Consider the following 17,482-nt stretch of genomic DNA (forward strand, 5'->3'; position numbering starts at 1 on the left):
CGTTCTCCCGGGGGAAAGGGAAAGGCTCTGCGTCTACACTGTTGTTTGTCAACAGTGGGCATGTGAATTGTTTGGCGGGAATGTTCGGATGATTTGGTTTTAGAAGACCTTTACTTGGTTTTGGTTGGAAGGTGCCCATAAAACTGTATTTACTATTTCATTTATACAGTTGTGTATTTCTATCCTGCTGAAAGCATAATCCTTTCCAGAACACGAGTGTCACGGGCAAGTTCATGGGGCTGTATATTCTTGTATTTTACCTTGGTCAAACGTTTCCTTGGTTTTCACGCTTGGCCGTAGAATTATAATAATCCAGTTCTAGGAGACTGCATTGCAGCTTTCACCAACTGTATTGTTTAGACACAAACGTTTCAGATTTAGACTTATCACACGATAAAATTTGAATCCACTATATTGTCGCTACATGTCTGAGCTACCTTACTCAATTTTAGTATAGCATTGATAAGTACTCACCAGTAGACCACTTAAATATACTTGACCATGTGCATAATGTGCAAAGAAATAGCTTAACAGCAATCATGTCTTCCTACGCCACTGTGCCTGGCTGTGCTGTGACTCTAACCTACAGCATACAACAGGGAGAGGTACTGAACACCTCACCACAGAAATTAATTCCCTGTCGGGGTATCAGACACAAGACAAGACAAAAGCACAGACAAGAAAGACTCAAAAAGAGGGGAACACGCATAGGGAAATACAACTGCACAAATAACCGACAGCAACACTGTCACACAACAGTCTGTCTCTGAGTCATCAGCCTCCGGTCTCTGTACGTGCGCAGACTCGAGCCCAGCCATAAGGAACACCTCAGCAGGGGTGCCAGAGGGTAGGGACTTGCAGTACCATGTCCCCAGGAGAACCTCTCTCTCCGCCCGCCTCCCTCCTGACCTCCAGGAGGAGAATTCCTTCACCTTCATTCCTGATCTCCATCTGGTTACCGCAGGCCAGGGGTGGCCAGCTCTGGTCCTGCAGGGCCACGGTCCAGCGAGATCTACAGACCACCCTTATATCAGCAGTTGGGTAAAAACAAGGGTAATTGCGTTTCGACCACATAAGCAAGCAGGGCTGTCCAGTCCCGGTCCAGGAGGGGTCAGTGTGTCTACGGCAGGGCAGTCCAGTCCTGGTCCTGGAGGGGGCGCTGTGTCTACGGCAGGGCCGTCCAGTCCTGGTCCTGGAGGGGTCAGTGTGTCTTCAGCAGGGCCGTCCAGTCCCAGTCCTGGAGGGGTCAGCGTGTCTTCAGCAGGGCCGTCCAGTCCTGGTTCAGGAGGGGGCGCTGTGTCTACGGCAGGGCTGTCCAGTCCCGGTCCTGGAGGGGTCAGTGTGTCTACAGCGGGGCCGTCCAGTCCTGGTCCTGGAGGGGCCAGTGTGTCCACAGCAGGGCTGTCCAGTCCTGGTCCAGGAGGGGTCAGTGTGTCTACAGCAGGGCTGTCCAGTCCTGGTCCTGGAGGTTCAGTGTGACAGGTTTTCCAGGTCTCTTTAAAGCAGCAGCACCTGAAGAGCTGGGAGAAGCTGAGAAATGGCTCCCGTCAAGCCGGCATCCAGCTGGTTTAATTCACTAAGAGTGGAGCTGGAATGAAAACCTGGCGACACAGCGACCCTCCAGGATCAGGGCTGGGAACCCCACTTTCAGCTACATGGAACGTGAAAAAAAAATGATTAGTCCACAGTCTGTCCAAAGTGCAGGACAATACGTCCAAAGTTCCCAACCAAAAGAGGAGGATCGTTTTTGGGTGCAGGACATCAGGACAAGGGGCGGGTGACAGTCCGGAGTCTCTCTGGTATCAGGAGGTGATGAGGGCCAGCTGCATGGAGAGTCTCCACTTCAAGAACTTTATTTTCCCATCACAAAGAAAGATGGAAAAAAAGCAACAAAAACACTACAGCATTATATACCCACAGTTTAATGGCATATAATATCATATATATAAATGAAGACAGGCCAAAAAAATACAACTAAATTCACTTGGTTCAATAAAGGCAATATTAAAAGACAATATTCTACTTAAAGAGTTTTGCACAAGAACATCCCCTTCCTCCCTTGTGTGAGTTCTGTATAAGGACTCCTAGACTCTGGTATGGAATGCAGAGGAGAGGGGCGAGATTTCCTGCACCTGCAGGGACTGACGCTTTGTGTGAACCTCATTCTCGGGGTGTCCGCCAGAACCCCGCTTTTCACACTCCCCTCCCCCCCCCGAAAAGAGAGAAAGCTGCGGTATCGTGGCCTCGTGGTGGAGCCCAGGGGTCTTGATGCACTTTGTAAACGAGTCCCGTTCCCCAAGAATGGCCCAGTTCTTTCACAGGAGGCTTGTCCTCACATACTGTACTGTATACAACCCATAACACAGTGCGTTACGTGCCCCTGGACTATAGTGACACCAGTAGTAGTGCAAGCGTTGTACTTAGTACTTATTTCAACGCCACATTACTGGTCGAGATTGTCCGGCTTCCGAAACGCTTCTTAATCGGTCTGGTTCGTTGCCGTGAAGACGCGTTTGACATTCGGATAAGAAAATACTGAAGTGGTGCAGAAATCACCCGATTCATTGCTGCTACATTGCAACGCAACGGTACAACACCCGGCTATTCTACACTAACGAGCAAACTGATGCACTTCCAGGCGATTTCTGTTTTCCTACAAGCGCGTAATTATAATCCCATCATCATCATCATCTTTCCAGGGCTTGTTCCTCGCCGCAGCACAGTTCAGCCCTCAGTCCTGCTCGCTCCTGGCGCGTACAGACCCAGACCCCGGCTCCAGGAGCCCCTAGCCCTCAGCTTCTGCGCTCCAACTTGAAGCCAATGGCGAGGTCCTTTCTACAGCTACGCCGCCCAATGGCGCTCGGCTTTACTGGGCAGTGAGGCGAAAGCCGCCCCCCCCCCCTCTTTTCTCGCTGCTCTGGCTTCGTAGTGGGGCCGGGTTGTTTGTCTGCGCTCGCTAGGGTGGCGTGTTTTTACACACACACACACTTAAACAAGGGAGCTGGAACTACACTGCTTTCGCGCATCGCCGCAGCCGCAGAAACCCGGGGAGCAGGTCTGAAGCGCAAGAAGGAGAGGAAGGGGAGGGGTGGAAGAAAAGGATAGCGGTTCTCGCGAAGGATATCGACTGTCGTTGGCGTTACTGTCTTACTCCAACAAGAGGCGCCCGCTGCACGTTTTTTTTTCTCCCCGTCCAGTTCAATTTTCTGCGCGTCGTAGCGACAGGCGCCGATTCCCCGTGTCGGGTCACCACCACCAACACCACCACCACCACCACCAGCAGACATGTCGGAGTTCCTGGAGGACCCCTCGGTGCTGACCAAGGATAAGCTGAAGAGCGAGCTGCTGGCGAACAGCGTGCCTCTCCCGAGCGGCGAGCAGAAGAAGGACGTCTACGTCCAGCTGTACTTGCAGCACCTCACCGCGCAGAACAAGGCGAGGAGGAACCGGGGTGCCCCGGAGGCTTTCTCCAGCGACGAGGAGCTGCCGGCTGCGCCCCCGGTCAGCAACAGGAACCGCTCCGGGAGGGTAAGTCTGCACTTTGTCCCGGCCGCCGGCGGCGGCTGCTTGAAGCGCCGGCGTGCCTGCAGCTCTTGGTTACATTGTGTTTCCCTGCTGCGGGACCCGCTAGCTCAATGAAACGCCAGTTTGAAAAAAAAAGCGTGCAACTGTAGCCGGGGCAGGCAAGCTTGTATCGACTCTCCTGATTTTATTAACCGGTGACCGCGTTGTTTTAGCACTTATTTGTCCCATTTAAAAAAAAAAATAATAAGAGAGGACCGGGTATTTATTTCTGGTATTTCTTTGTTTTGTTTTAACCAACTACAGCGGGTCAAGATTGTGTCGGCTTGTGCCGGGGTCGCTCGTTCAAGCGCGGATTGTTGTGAATTGTCGCTTGTGCTCTTCGGTGGTGCCTCCTGTCAAAAGTTAGCTCTGGCCTGTGCAGGACCACCACCGCCAGCCAGGCATGCGTTACAATATGGTATAGAGGTCTGCATGTTTTCTCCGCTGTTTACATTTATTTCTCTTTGAAGAACCTTTTTTTTTTGGTCTTAGCCCAGACCGAAGTAGGTCTTCTACAGATAACGTTGATCTTGGGGGGGGGGAGAGACCACAATGCGGTGCATGAAGGCGATTGAAAGCGATTGGAGTGGGAAATGGACAGGTGCCGGAGTGCCCGTGTGAATTTTGGGGGGAAGTGCGAGCTTCATTCACCTGTCCTGCGAGTGTGAGCGATGCTGTCCCTGAGAATCGCCTCCGTCTCTCACTTTCCCGCTTAAACACTCGGACCGCCTTCGGAGCCGAGAGCCCCTCGCTATTGTGTGGGAACTGCCTTTCGCCATTAATAATTCATTTTCGGCTGCGCCGAGACGCGCCGAAATCATATACCTCGCCGGTGTTCAACCTGCTTCGAAAACGTCGTGCGTTTTTGTCTGAGCGGTTTCCGAGACGGAGATCGCAAACGGGTTGAAATATTTCGTAGCGTGGCCGGACGGCGCTTCTGTGTTTTGAATCCGACGCGGGCAGCCCGGTCACGCTGAAGGGAAATAAACAATAGAGCAAGAACGGGCTCTGCACGGAGTCGAGGAGCGATTGCACATCCGGATCAACCGTCTGGGCAAAATCACGGACAAATACGTGAAATGATCAAATCATTTTAGCTTAAGCAGTAAGAAACGGAAGGCGCGCATCGACAAGTACCGAAACTTAAAAAAATATGTTCTCTGAATATTCAACTGTAGCGGATCATCTCCATTATTTAAATCGAAGTTAAGGCGCTGCATACAAAAAAAAACTGCGTAGCGGGTATATCGTTTTATAAAACTTGATAGGGAAAATGTCTCTTGTGCGGAGTTCGGTAAATCACGGTAAATAACTCTTGGATATCTGAATAATAAAAATATCTGACCCCAGAGCCACATTCTGCGGTTCAAGATTTTGTACATTTGCTCCCCGATAGCGTCCTGCGGGTTGTCTTGGGGTGTGGGGGTCCACACGGGGTGGGTTCGGTCTTCATGTCACCTGGTGGATGGGTGGGGGGATTTGACTACTTTTTGTTAACTATTCTTGCCGCAAAAGAAAGATTTAAGATAAGTGATTAGATTTTATTGTCCCCTGAGGGAATTTTGTTTTATGGACACGCAGCGCTCCTATACATTTAAATAGAATGCAAACAAAAAAAAGAAGAAAAGAAAACATTGCACATTATTCTATTACAATAAATAAGAAAAACATTGTACATCAATCTATTGCGCATGTACAATATAACACACCACAGCATGTAACATTTATAGCGCATCACAAAAATACAAGTCATAGGTTTATTCCGTGCTGGAAAGAGAAGAAAGAAAACACCCTCTTCAGGTGTGAGCGTCACAAAAACTGTGTAGCGGGTAACGCCACAAAATAGGATCCGTGTCGCAAATAGTACTGTGGAGTTTAATAAAATAGACATGCTACAACACTTTCAAAAGGGCATACGTAAACAAGAACCAAGAGAAACAAGAAAAACAGCAAAATAACAATAACAAAAAAAAATTAATAAGGAGTAAAGAAAAAAAACCCTACAGAAAGCACAGGAGGACAGGTGTCCGTGTGGCAGCAGGGCGGCGAACTGGAGTTGAACTTTAGCGGAGTTGTGTTTTACCCCGGTAAAAGTGCGGTTTGTGCTGAGGCGGGTTGCTGTGCTTTTAACCTTGATTTTGTGATTTTTTTTAAACATTTTTTTGTGATTCTCGTATTTTGTGAGCTCGCAGAAAAGACATTTCATTGCCATCAACTACCGCTGCGCGCTGTATTGTTGTGCATTTGATCAATAAACTTTGATTTTGATTTGATTTTGTTTAAAAAGAATTCCACAGCTCTAAAAGGTTGTCATTTAAGAGCGATCAACTCGATGCTTTGCTGTTTTGGACCCAGCCGAGAGAGCGGCCGACTGCGCGAATCCTTTTGTTGAGTCCGGGACGAGAAACGGGCGTTACAGAGCTCGTCACGCTGAGACGGATGAGTGGACCTAACGGCCCATTAGCACGTAAGCAATTAGTGCGTCAGTGAGACGGAAATCTGGACCCGAGGCCCGTCGCTGGGGGTGTCTCGGCGCTGACGTCAGTGTCAAGCCCAGGTGACGCCGCCCCCTACCGGGGCTTCACGAAGAAACTGCGGGTTGGACGTCGGGACTCCCTCCCACGGCACACAGTCACTCCCGAGTGGAGTGGACGCCGTGGCCATCTTCACTTAAGGTGGTCGTGGGGGGGAAAGATGCTGAATGAGCTATTGGCGGCAACTTTCCGAGTAACATTTGCCCTGACGTGTTTGCCTCCGGCAGAGCACAGTCCGTGCTCTGTCCGAGCAGTTCTCATGTCCTGACTGACGTCTGTCTTCTGCCGTCAGATGTAGGTGTGCTGTGACGAGTTCAGTCTCGGATTGAGTAAGTGACCCTGTATTCTCCCCGTGTGTCCGCTATATCACAGGTCTCCACTCGTTTCTGTGTGGAGTTATGTTTCACACACGCTGTTACTGAACCACACCACTGGATGTATTCCAGGACTGTTATTATTTTTTTAAAAAGATATATTTTAGAGAACAAAACAAAACCATTTTACATATAAACCACCATTATTCAGCCTTACATCTCAGGCAAACAATTGTCTGTTCCTATTTGTTCCCCTAGTATTTTACGATTATTTAATTAACTTTTAAACCAAACTATATACATTCAAAAGAAGGAAGATGTATACATTTCTGAATATGAAAAGGGAGGAGACCAGTTATTTTGTATCTCAACAAAATCCAACCTTGAAGGTTTAATGTACTGAACCCATCTAGACCAGTATTTGACCTTTTTTTTCCACTTGTAATTTCAGTGAAAATGTTATAGCTTGCTTGTTATAGCTTTCTTCCCTGCTGATGTAAGGATTCCAAACAAATATCCGTCAGTTCCCCTCCAGTCAAAATCCAGTTTACCAGAATGTAAAGGGTATATTCCTTTCAAATATAGTTTCCAGGGCCTCATGTAGGACTGTCATTCTTATGGTGAGGTATAATTACCGTGGTTCTTGTGCAGATTATACTTTGCAAGATGGTTATAAATTGAGATGTTAGTGCATCATTTGAGGCCTGTTTCTTATTTGCAGCATGCCTGTTGACACAATGTGGAAGCTGCAGTTTGCAGGAGAGGTGTGCAGTCTGCACAGTTTCACTACCTGAATCTTCCGATACACTTTGTTACTTTAGACATCAGAAGACCCAGGTTTGGAACAGAACAATGTTGACAAAGTGTTGGAATTCTGCTTTTCATGTGGATTAGTGGGTTAAACACCTCATTTCCAGTGCCTGGAAGATTTTATTCTTAGCTTGGTTGTTTAGATTTCTTCGCAAAGCTGTTTTTTTAGCACCATTAGACAAATTGTGCTCCAGTTTAACTGTTAGTTATGTAAGGCAGGCTAAAGTTTATTGTGCTTTATTTGATCATGTAAATGAACTTGTGTCTTGGGATTTGCCGTCTTGCCTAAGTTGATTTATGCTGTACCCAGTCTAGTGCATCGCTTAAGATGCTGTTTAACTTTTTGTCTTGTTTTTTTTACACATCTGATTTGGAATAGCCTGTTGTACTTTTCACAACTTGGCATTCAAGACTCCTCCCAGCCTCCAGGCACTCATCTCCTATCACATCACAGGCAGCACAGCCTTGTACTGGGGGATCAGCTGTGATTGAAAATTTATTCATTATATAAAGCACTGTCTTTTACTGAGGGATCAGCTCTGATTGGAGGAAAGGCACGACCATCATGGGGCTGCCCCGCCCTCTTCTGAAGGATAAGGTTTGATTGGAGGGTATGCACATCCATCACAGGCTGCCCCGCCCTTTAATGAAGGATGGGCTTTGATAGGAGGGTAAGAATATCCATCATGGGCTGCCCCGCCCTTTACCAAAGAATGAGCTTTGATTGGAGGGTAAGCACATCCATCACAGGCTCCCCAGCCCTTTTCCGAAGGATTGTTCTGATTGGAGGGTAGGCACATTCATCAAAGGTAACACCACACAGTACCAGGGGGTCAGTACTGATTGGATGGGAGGTGAATCCCTCATTGAGAACCAGGCATGGCTGCAGGAACCCAGGAGGCCACAGGGGACACTGTGCCTCGGAGAGCCAAGAAGATACCTGCTCAGCTAATCCCACTGTGCCCTTCAGTGGCTCCAGGCCAGCTGTGCACTAGCTGGGGAATTCCGATTAAAGTCAGCCAGTCACTTGAACCAGACGTGAACCCACAATGTCTGAATTATGGAGCTCAAGCTGCACTCCTTCAAGGGCAGAGCTTCTCAGGGAAGCCTTTAAGAGATGCTGTTAACTATTGAAAAGTCTTAGTATCTCAGAAAAGCACTCGCATGCATCCAGGTTCAGGCCATTGAACGTCAAGCCTGATGCACCTCGTAAGTGATCTGGAGGGAACGATTATGTCACTGCTGTCCTGTTCAGTTGATAACTAATTGTAAAGAAATAGGGCTTTTTTTAAAAAAGACTCTTTCCCCAATAGAGCACACTTTGCCTCTCTCTTCCGTTCGGTTGTTTCTGGGTCCTAAATTGTGTGGTTAGAATGAAACATGCCACAGACTTGTGAAACAATTGGGTCTTTTTCAGGAACTAAATTCCTGCAGTGGATCAGGTTAGGAAGATGCACAGTGTGCTGTCTCTGGCCTGTAACAAGAGCCTTTTCACATTCTCCCCCCTGCTCTGAGAGCGGTTGTTTTGCTAGTGGGCTTGGCCTGTCTCTTGAGGAAATCGCTTTCCAGGGGGAGGAGTGTGCCTCGTGTCTGCAGTCAGCCAGATGCAAGCGCAGGGCCTCAGCCCTCCGTGACTCGAAAATCCCCGCGGCTGAGACCTGTGGTGGTCCGCCTCTGTTTGGATCGGTTCCGTTTTCATTTTGCGCATCTGAAATGTCGGGTATCCGGAGGTATTGAGAGCAAAACAATTAGCAGCACTTGCCTTGCCCCTCAGCGGAGCAGGTGTCGGGGTAGACGATTCCGGGTGTTTCCAGGTCCCTCCGAGTCGCTTGGCCGGTGTTCCCAGGGCTGGGGAAGGTGACGGGGTTAGTTAGTGCTCTCCGTGTGTGGGTGTCAGGGCTGCGGTGTGGAGCAGTGCTCAGGGTTCTGGACCTGGGACTGCAGGGTTGTGGGTTCAAACCTCAGAGGAGTCAGCTGAATTATTCCAGTAAAATGCCCAGCTGTGTAAATGGAATCCAATTTGCCGTGGATAGAAAGTGTTGGCTGAATAGTTACAAATGGGGGGCTACGAAACTGGTGAAAATCAGGAATTGACAGAGTGGTTTAGTCTAGAAGTGAAATAATTATTCAAAACCCCCCAACTTGTACTTGATTTCTAACCATATACCCGAGAATTCACTTTCAGAGGTCTAACCTTCTGGTCAGCTAGAAAACCCCAGACTGCTACTAAGCACTAAACTCTTAATGCCTACAGAGGCCACATAAAAGAGAAGCTGCCTTATATACAAAGCAACCTGCAGTTAAATCTCCCTCTCTGCTTCTCGGATGCCACAAAATAAATGGGAGCCTGTATCCTTATCCATAAAAATGCACCCTAAGCTGGAAAGACATATCTAACTGAGGTATCGTTTACTCTGGAAACGTAAGGTCCCTGAAAACACAAAAAAAGCACGCTCTCTCCAACAAGGTTTGAGTACTCAGCTCCAGTCAGGTTTGGTTTGGATGATGAAGAAGTAGGAGCTCTCGCCTGGCACAAGCTTCAAGTCCCAACTCCTCTGGACTCCTCTCTCCTCTCCCTGCTCTCCTTGTTTCTTCCTTCTTCCTCCTCCCTTCTTTTTTTTCCTCCATGTCATCTTATAGGGTCTGTTTCTGTCCTGCTCTTTTCCAATCATGAATCCACAACTGCCCTAGGCATACTGAGGTAACTTTACCATTGTTTCTGCTCAAGGGACCCCCCAGACCTCAGCAGACATCCTCTCTGTTTTAAAGTTAGAAGTGTTCACCCTTCCCAGTGTCACAGACTTGATCTGAAATCTTAGAGACACGTCTCAGTCACCTAAAGCTGTGACAGCAGACATGCACTTATGCCGAATCTGAATTGGACTCGGTGGAGCTCTTTGAAGAGGAGCAGCACGCGGGAAGGCCGGAAAAGTCAGGTGCCAATTCAGTCACTTTGGGGCACCCTGAGGAATCTTGGGGAGGGGGGGGGGGGGTCCCCTTTGTTCATTTCTGCTCACATTTCTGATGGTGGTCAACTCCAGTCTTGTAAAGGCTGTCAGTAGTGTTGCAGGACACAAACAGCAACAAGTCTCAAGAGCATTAGGCCAGATTGTAGAGGTGCTTTTTAGGTTTCTTTATTAAATTAGGGACGGCAGATGAGTCCAGATTGTTCTTGTGACCTCTGCTGACCCCCTGTCCGTTCTCCCGGTAACATGGAGTAGCTGGGAAGGCTCTGGATCAGCTGGAAGAAGCGAATGGGCTTTGCAAGACATGCCCGAAGAGGCCTGATCCAGAAACTGACCTCGCCACCAAGCTGCCAGGCAGCTGCTGCAGCAGCAGGTGGCGACGCGTGCTGTCCTCACAGGCTCTCTCTCCGGTCCTGCGTTGGGACTTGTGAAGCAGCCTCGATCCAACACTGTGATCCCCGAGAATGAGGAAGCAATGGGTCTGCGTTTTTCTCCGCAGGGGAGTGGTTGGCTCGTTGGTTGGCATTTGTTTTCTGTTCTGTTTCTGTTCTCCAAGGTGACGCCTGTGTAAAGTTCTGATGAAGCCGGGCGCAGGGTGCCCCCCTCCTAGAGCCTACCTGAAAGAGCCGCTTGTCTGGCGGGTCTCCCCTCATGTTCTGGAGCCTCAGACTCTGTCGTCGTCGTCCTTGTCTGGGGGGTGCTGGATTCCTCGCTCTGCCAGGCGGTGTGTCTCTTTATTACAGAAGGAGAATCCCTGGAATGCAGAGAACTTCACTGGAAGTGAAAGACCGGTGAAGAAAGGCGTCTTTTACTTCTGCAGTCGCCTCTGCTAGTTCCTGGTATCGGGTGGATTGTAGTTATTTGGTTGTGCCGTGTTGGATTCTCGAGCAGGTCCCTGCTAAGATAATGACCAGAAGTGGGGCTTGGTAGCAGAAAACATCCGCAGACCCGCAGTAGAGTGTTTGGACCTTTTCAGTAACTATGTATTAATTGGAGTAAATCTGATGCTGGTGCTTTTTGAATGGAACTGGTCAAATGATCTGCAATGAGACCTGCCTTATATATAAAAAAAGCACTGGCATTTTTGCAAAGGTTTGTTTGTAGATCAGCTGTCTGGTGCCCTTTTCAAACTGAATTGCCTAAAAGCTAGGCTGTACCATTTCATCAACCATATCTCTGTACTTGAGAACTTTTGGAGTTAAAATAGGTCCCAACTCTCAGTGCTACTTTCAGTCAGCTGGTGGTTTCTTTATGGAATCGGGTCTCTCTCCAAGTCTTGCTTGCTGTCTTCAGTGAAAGCGCATCAGCATCTCAGTTGTGCACGAGTTGCTATTAGAATCAAGAGACAGATGAGTGCATCTTGTTCATTTGTCAAAAGATCAACCTTTTCAATTCAATTTTAAGTTCCACTTTACTTGTCATTATGCTTACACAGGTGCATAGTATAATGAAAAGTGTTTCTCATTAGTCTCTCAGGTGCAGTATAACCTTTTAACTTGGCGTTAGCAGTGGGACTAACCATGTGTGTGTCAGAGTGACAGATGTAAGCCTTCCTGCACATAAACCTGAAAAGCAAAGAGAGGTCCTGCTCTCAGTAGCGCAGTTTTCTCCGGTGCAGTCCTGGCAGACTCCTGGAAATCGTGACAGAAGGCTTATTTTGTGGGATCCACCATTTCTGCAATGTTGAGAATTGGGGAGAGTCCTGTTTTAGAGTTTAGGTCCACACATCTAGACATCATTTCCTGCCCATATTCAGGTGTAGCTCAGTTTTTGATTGGTTTTCTGCTCACTGTTACATATTCTGAGTCTTAAGGGATTGTAATGTGCAACTGAGCTTTCTGTGGTGCTGTGATCTGTACGAACAGTCACAGCTGTGCTGCAGACAGCCTGTTACTGTCCTGGGCAGCACTGCAGGCCAGATGTGGATCCAGATAACAGTTCAGACCCGAGGCAGTGTCTCAGGTCCCCAGGAAGTCCAGTTTAACAAATGGGGAAGAAGAGAGCGGAAATTGACTTGGAGAAAAAATTTCCCGTTGTATTTTAAAGACCGTCTTTTACTTTGTAGTTTTTCCTCATTTCTCTGGGTTGTCGGCGTGCACCATACACACACCTCAGGTTTTGGAGGTGTCAAAAAGAAGGGGGCTCAAGGAGGGGGACTGCTCCAAGGCTTGTGCTCCTTTTCCACTGCTGTTAGTGAGTTCTGAGGCCGAGGCTGCCTGAGGCGAGCACAGGTCCCTCTCCTGCCAGATGAACCCCCAAGCCTTACTGGGGAAGAGGTCCACTGCGCCCTCTCTGTATTCTCCCCTTTTCTGTAGAAGATCTCGTTCCTCTGTGTGTTTCTTCTCATTATAACTCATTTTCTTAATGTAGTGTTGTGGCATTTTTGAAGGGGGGGGCGTAGCTTGCGTTTTGACAGCATTCCTGAGGTTGCAGCTGTGATTTCTCTATCCCACAACCAGTGCTGTCGAGAGCCAGCAGCTCCAGGGCCTCATACCTCCTGATCTCAGTGTATTTTTATCATTTTCATTTTGTGATCCTAGTTAACTCTTGGCCTGCTGGTTTTTGGGGTGTGGAGGACCTGTCTCACCCTGGAGGTAAATAATCATCTTGTTGATGGGTGTCAAATTAAAGGGCAGGTCAGTGGCGTAGTTTCTACAGGAGTAAAAGTGCAATCGGAGTCTCTTGTGACACGAATACGTTTTTTTTTTCCCTCAGTGCAGCAGATCAAGAAGTTGTTTTTCCCTTGAAACCTATTCAAGGCCTTTGTTCTGAAGGTGTATTGGCACGACTGTGAAGGCTGCTGTATTTCCTGTGGTGTGCCTGACACATCTGGATCCAGCTGTGCATTTGGACTCGGACTGGTCTTTCTGCAGGGTTTGTGTGTGAATGGGGGTGTTGCCAGCACTCTGTGTTCCAGCGAGTTTGAGCTCCAGCCTGGTTAACTGTGCACTGATGCAGGTGCGTCTACAACCTGCACTAAGGGAACCCACAGAGGGGTTTTCTTTTCCCATGGGTCAGAAAGCAGCAAGATCTCTCCCACTGCTTGTTATAAACCTCACCTTATTGCAAACAAAATATCCAGTTCAGTCCGTCCATGGGCCCTAGAGCAGACCTTCCCAAAGTGACTTACCTGCGCAACCATAGCTGGGCTTTTAAATGGAGTCAGCTCAAGTCTTGCTCAAATGTACAACTGCAACATCACACCTAGGATTTGAACCCACAACCTTCAGGCTACGAGTCCAAAACCCTGACCTCTTCTCTGCACTGCTGACTGACTAGTCCCACACCTCCTGTTCTTTTCTGTTTTAAGAGCTGGCGATGTTAGGTTAATCCAGGGCACTGCTGTGTTCAAGCAGAAAGCAAATTAACAATTTCAAATGGCCCTGTTGGTAGGTGAATTCAGAGTTTCACCTGTATAACCGCCAGTGGTGAGCTGGAGCAAACCCTAACAAGTGTGGGGGTCCCCAGGACAGAGATAACGAACCCCTGGCTTAGAGCACAATCTGTGAACTGTGATTTTGTGCAGAAGAGGTACTGTATGCTGTGTGTGCGTGTTTTGCTCTGTAATGAGTCGATCAGCAGGAAGTGAGATCAGATGTGCTGATGTTTATTTTTCTTCATATAGTCAATTGCAGTTCTCCTGCTGTAGATCCAAGCGATAAATGTTATGAATATGCTAGACTTAAAAAAGAAAATGCACATTTTCACAGCAGAAGATGGAACTAGGATTGCCCATCACTGATCAGACTGGTTTTGATTGCTGCTTCTAGATCAAACAGAAGGGCTGCTCGTGTTTTTATTAAGATTAATGCTTGCCCAGAATAATTCATCCAGGGAACCGAGACGCATGGTATGTTTTGTTTGTGTTGGGTCTCTTCCTGCCCTGGCAAAAAAAAGTACCTCAGCATTTCACAGCATAACCCGTTTCAGACCGGATTGCTCAAATCTGTACTTCACTGTACTTCAGTGCCCTGTCAAGTGCCGTTCTTCAGTGCCTGGCTGAGGTCTGAGGCTTGAGTGTTGGTGTTATGGTGTATGAACCGTGGAGTGGAGCAGGGGTTGACAGCGAGGGGACAACTCAGAGCCATAATAGTGAAGGAAAGGGTTAAGAGCATATTGTGGGCAGAGAAATTGCTTGAAGAGTATCAGAAGTTGTCAGATAAGATTTGCGAAGCTGAGATTGCGCAGGACTTAAAAATAGTTCAAGGACTAGTGCAGAGTGGATATCTGGAGTTGTAAATGAGCGGTCTTTGTTCTGCGATATCTTTGCTGAATTTATTGCACAAATATGTTAACTACTCCCTTGGAGTGGTATCACTTCTCAGGAAACGCTTCCTCCTCTGTGCTTGTTTCTGTGTAATTGCTTGACTATATAAATGGGAAAGTCCCAGCTGGTACTCTGAATTGGCTACTGCTTTTATGGCCGAGCAATTCCTGTACGCATGCGTACATAAACTCACTGTGGCTTTCTCTCACACGAACCCGATTGGGAGTGTGGAACCCCAACAGTGGAATATGTTGAGGGTGCAATCCGCCATTTCTGGAGAGGCAAGCGATAAAACGTTCAAAACCCCAGAGGTGAAGCAAGTTCCATGCTGTTGGACGCTTGTGTATAGGGTGGGTGACCGCAGTGCTCTGTGCTCCCCAGGCACAGGAAGGTAGTGTGGTGTCCCCGCGTTAAACCTGTGACCCGCTGTCCCTCTGCAGAAAGCCACGAAGAAGACGGACAAGCCCCGCCCGGAGGATGTGGACGTCGCGGACCTGACCGATGAGGATCTGAAGGACCAGCTGCTGAAGTATGGAGTCAGCGTTGGGCCCATCGTGGGTGAGTAATGAGGCAGCACGTGTAACAGGGGGAACGCCAGCGCCCGTCGCGGGCGAGTGGCCAGAGCTTCTTTCTGTCTTCCTATTAAATGATATTTCCATTTGTTACTAGTGCCATGATTAAAAAACAAAAGTGGGAGGGAGACTGCCCTCTGAGCAAGCTGGTTGTACAGCATAGCATAAGCCGGGCCTGTGGTGCACTCTGAGGAGGCAGGGCTCTGTGATGATTGGATGAAGGCCACAAGGTTAGGAATTAAGAGATTCCAGGAGCAGGACATTTGAACCAGTAGACCTCGATCAAGACAAGTGACTTCATGGGTGAGTGTGGTAACCCCGTGGCAGTTTGGTTTTAGTGATGTGCACCACGGCTCGAACGTCTCCGGTTCTGGACTACTTCTGTTCTTAATGACCTCACTGAGCTCATCATGAACCTAATTGGACTGTGGAAGACCATTCAGAGGTCTTCAGGTGTTGATGTAATGAGCGAGGAAGCCTGCTGCATTCTGACTCATGACTCAAGGTTTGGAGACGTGCTCTTGTGTGGATGAAAGGGGAAAAACACTACAGCTGATATATACAGTGTGTGTATATATATGTGGAATGATGTAGCCGTTTTACAGAACAGCGTTTGTTCATGTATCTATGTATAGGCACACATAGGCAGGTGGTTTACATCAGAGCATAGCATAGACATCAAATGCTTGCATTGAAAAGCCTTTGTATAAAGAATTGATAATACAATAGCAAAATGCCGGTCCTGATCAGCTGCTCAGAGATCCGAACTGAAAAGCCAGTGAGCTCTGAGTTAAGACAATACAAGACTGCAGCGAATTGTTGCTAGACACTGCCTCGCTGTTCTCTCTAGGACTCTGCCTAATCTAATGATAACTGTGGTTTGCCTAGTGTGTTTAAATGTCTAGATGAGTACAGGGCGTTCTTTATTTTTGAGCTGTGCTTTGAGGCAGGCAGGCATGCAGTTAAGCTTTTGCAGGGATTTCCCTTTAGGAATGAGCAGTCACAGTTGCTAAGGAATGTGAGCCAGTCAAGTACATTTGGTTTAAAAAGCAGTTTACAGCAGGCCAGCAAAACAGTTTTTCAGAACAATTGCAGGAGTCTTTCAAGACCTAATTCCAAACATGTTGGAGCGTTGCAGGCTGGTAGCTAGCCAAGCGCAAAGCCCTGGAGCCAGATTTGCTCAGATTTGTGCAAGTGTTTTGAAAGTGCTAGCTGGAGTTAGAGAAGCCAGTGTCCCAGTGGTATGAGCAGTTTTACAGCCTGGGTGCTGGCACTCATTCACTTTGTTCCTCTGCAATACTGATTCAGGATCACGCACAAGCAGGGCTTCCTGTTCTTCTGGTTTCTGTGAATTCACAGAAAACTGATCAGAATATCAGAACAAAGGATAGGCAGTAGCTAATTGATCCAAGGATCTCATCCAGCTGTGTTTTGAATGATTCCAGAGCAGCAATGTCTTTTCTGTTATACGGTGACCAAAACTCTAAAGTATTCTAAAGGAGGCCTTATTTGTGTTTTATACAATTTATAATATCCCATGATTTCAGTTCTGTTTTTACCTAAATATCTTAAATTATTTACTTTTTTTCATAGTTTCCCAGATATAAACAATGTCAACATAACCACCTTAGTCTTTCTCATAAGTAGCTTCGTCTAGCTCAGTATTTCCCATTTTCCTTTAGTCTTTTTCACAACTTACGTGTAAATGGTGTTTAATGTTGTGAAATGTTTTTGAGTTAAATTTGCTGCCTCTACAGTTGGCCAATTGAGTATAATCTGCAAATGTAACTAGTTTATTATTCTGGAATCTCAAACATTGATCAGGTAAGAAAAGCTGTGGTCCTAGTAGAGATCCCTGCAGTACCCCTCAGTGCCTTACCTGCACACTGTTTTCTGTTTAGTAACCAATTCTCAAAGTGGAATGAGAGAGAAAGATTCCCAAAAACCATGTTGTTCTGTCAACCTCGCCATAGTCCAAGCTTGGGGGAGCAGGCAGCTCAACTAGTGTGCACTTAGAGGGACATGCAAAACAAGACTTGCTTATGTGAAAAAGATGACCTGCACATAACTTGGAATTCACCAGATTAAAAACAAAATACAGCTATTTAAAAGCTGACTAATTCCAACTTTGTTTTGCTTTAATAATTTTGTGACCAAATAGAGGTGTTGGTGTTCCTCGAGTTAAAAGAATTAAACCTGTGAGCCCTGACCAGACTGAAATCATTGCTGATATTGTACTTAATTTCAAATCCAATTCTTTGTTCCAATCTCTAGCTGAAGTAGTAAGTTAGGGAAGGATATGACGGTCGTTGCTGATGGTGATTACAATTCATTACTTCATTATCATCAATAATAATCATATTGCTATTATTAAGATTTTTAGTGCCTTTAAAAGTGGCTTCTCAAAGTGCTTTTGTTGCAAAAAGAAAAAAAAGCACATAATGAGAGGAGAGAG

General features: G+C 47.2%; 1 protein-coding gene across 10 annotated transcripts in view; it reads left to right on the top strand.

Moving 5' to 3' along the window:
• Window positions 1–2,791: 2,791 nt before the first annotated feature.
• The window catches only part of LOC102692347 (lamina-associated polypeptide 2, isoforms beta/gamma), a 30,393-nt gene continuing 15,702 nt past the window's right edge, over window positions 2,792–17,482 (top strand). For 2 of the 10 annotated variants that reach the window (XM_069192659.1, XM_069192658.1), the window contains exons 1-2: window positions 2,805–3,528; window positions 14,896–15,013. In XM_069192659.1, the coding sequence (XP_069048760.1) occupies window positions 3,286–3,528; window positions 14,896–15,013 (361 nt within the window). In that variant the 5' untranslated portion in view covers window positions 2,805–3,285. Of the gene's footprint in view, window positions 3,529–14,895; window positions 15,014–17,482 lie in introns of all 10 variants that reach the window. The other 8 variants (XM_069192654.1, XM_069192655.1, XM_069192656.1 and 5 more) reach the window with 8 other exon arrangements.

The sequence above is a fragment of the Lepisosteus oculatus genome, chromosome 7 (genome assembly GCF_040954835.1).
Source record: "Lepisosteus oculatus isolate fLepOcu1 chromosome 7, fLepOcu1.hap2, whole genome shotgun sequence".
In the NCBI taxonomy this organism is placed as follows: Eukaryota; Metazoa; Chordata; class Actinopteri; order Semionotiformes; family Lepisosteidae; genus Lepisosteus; species Lepisosteus oculatus.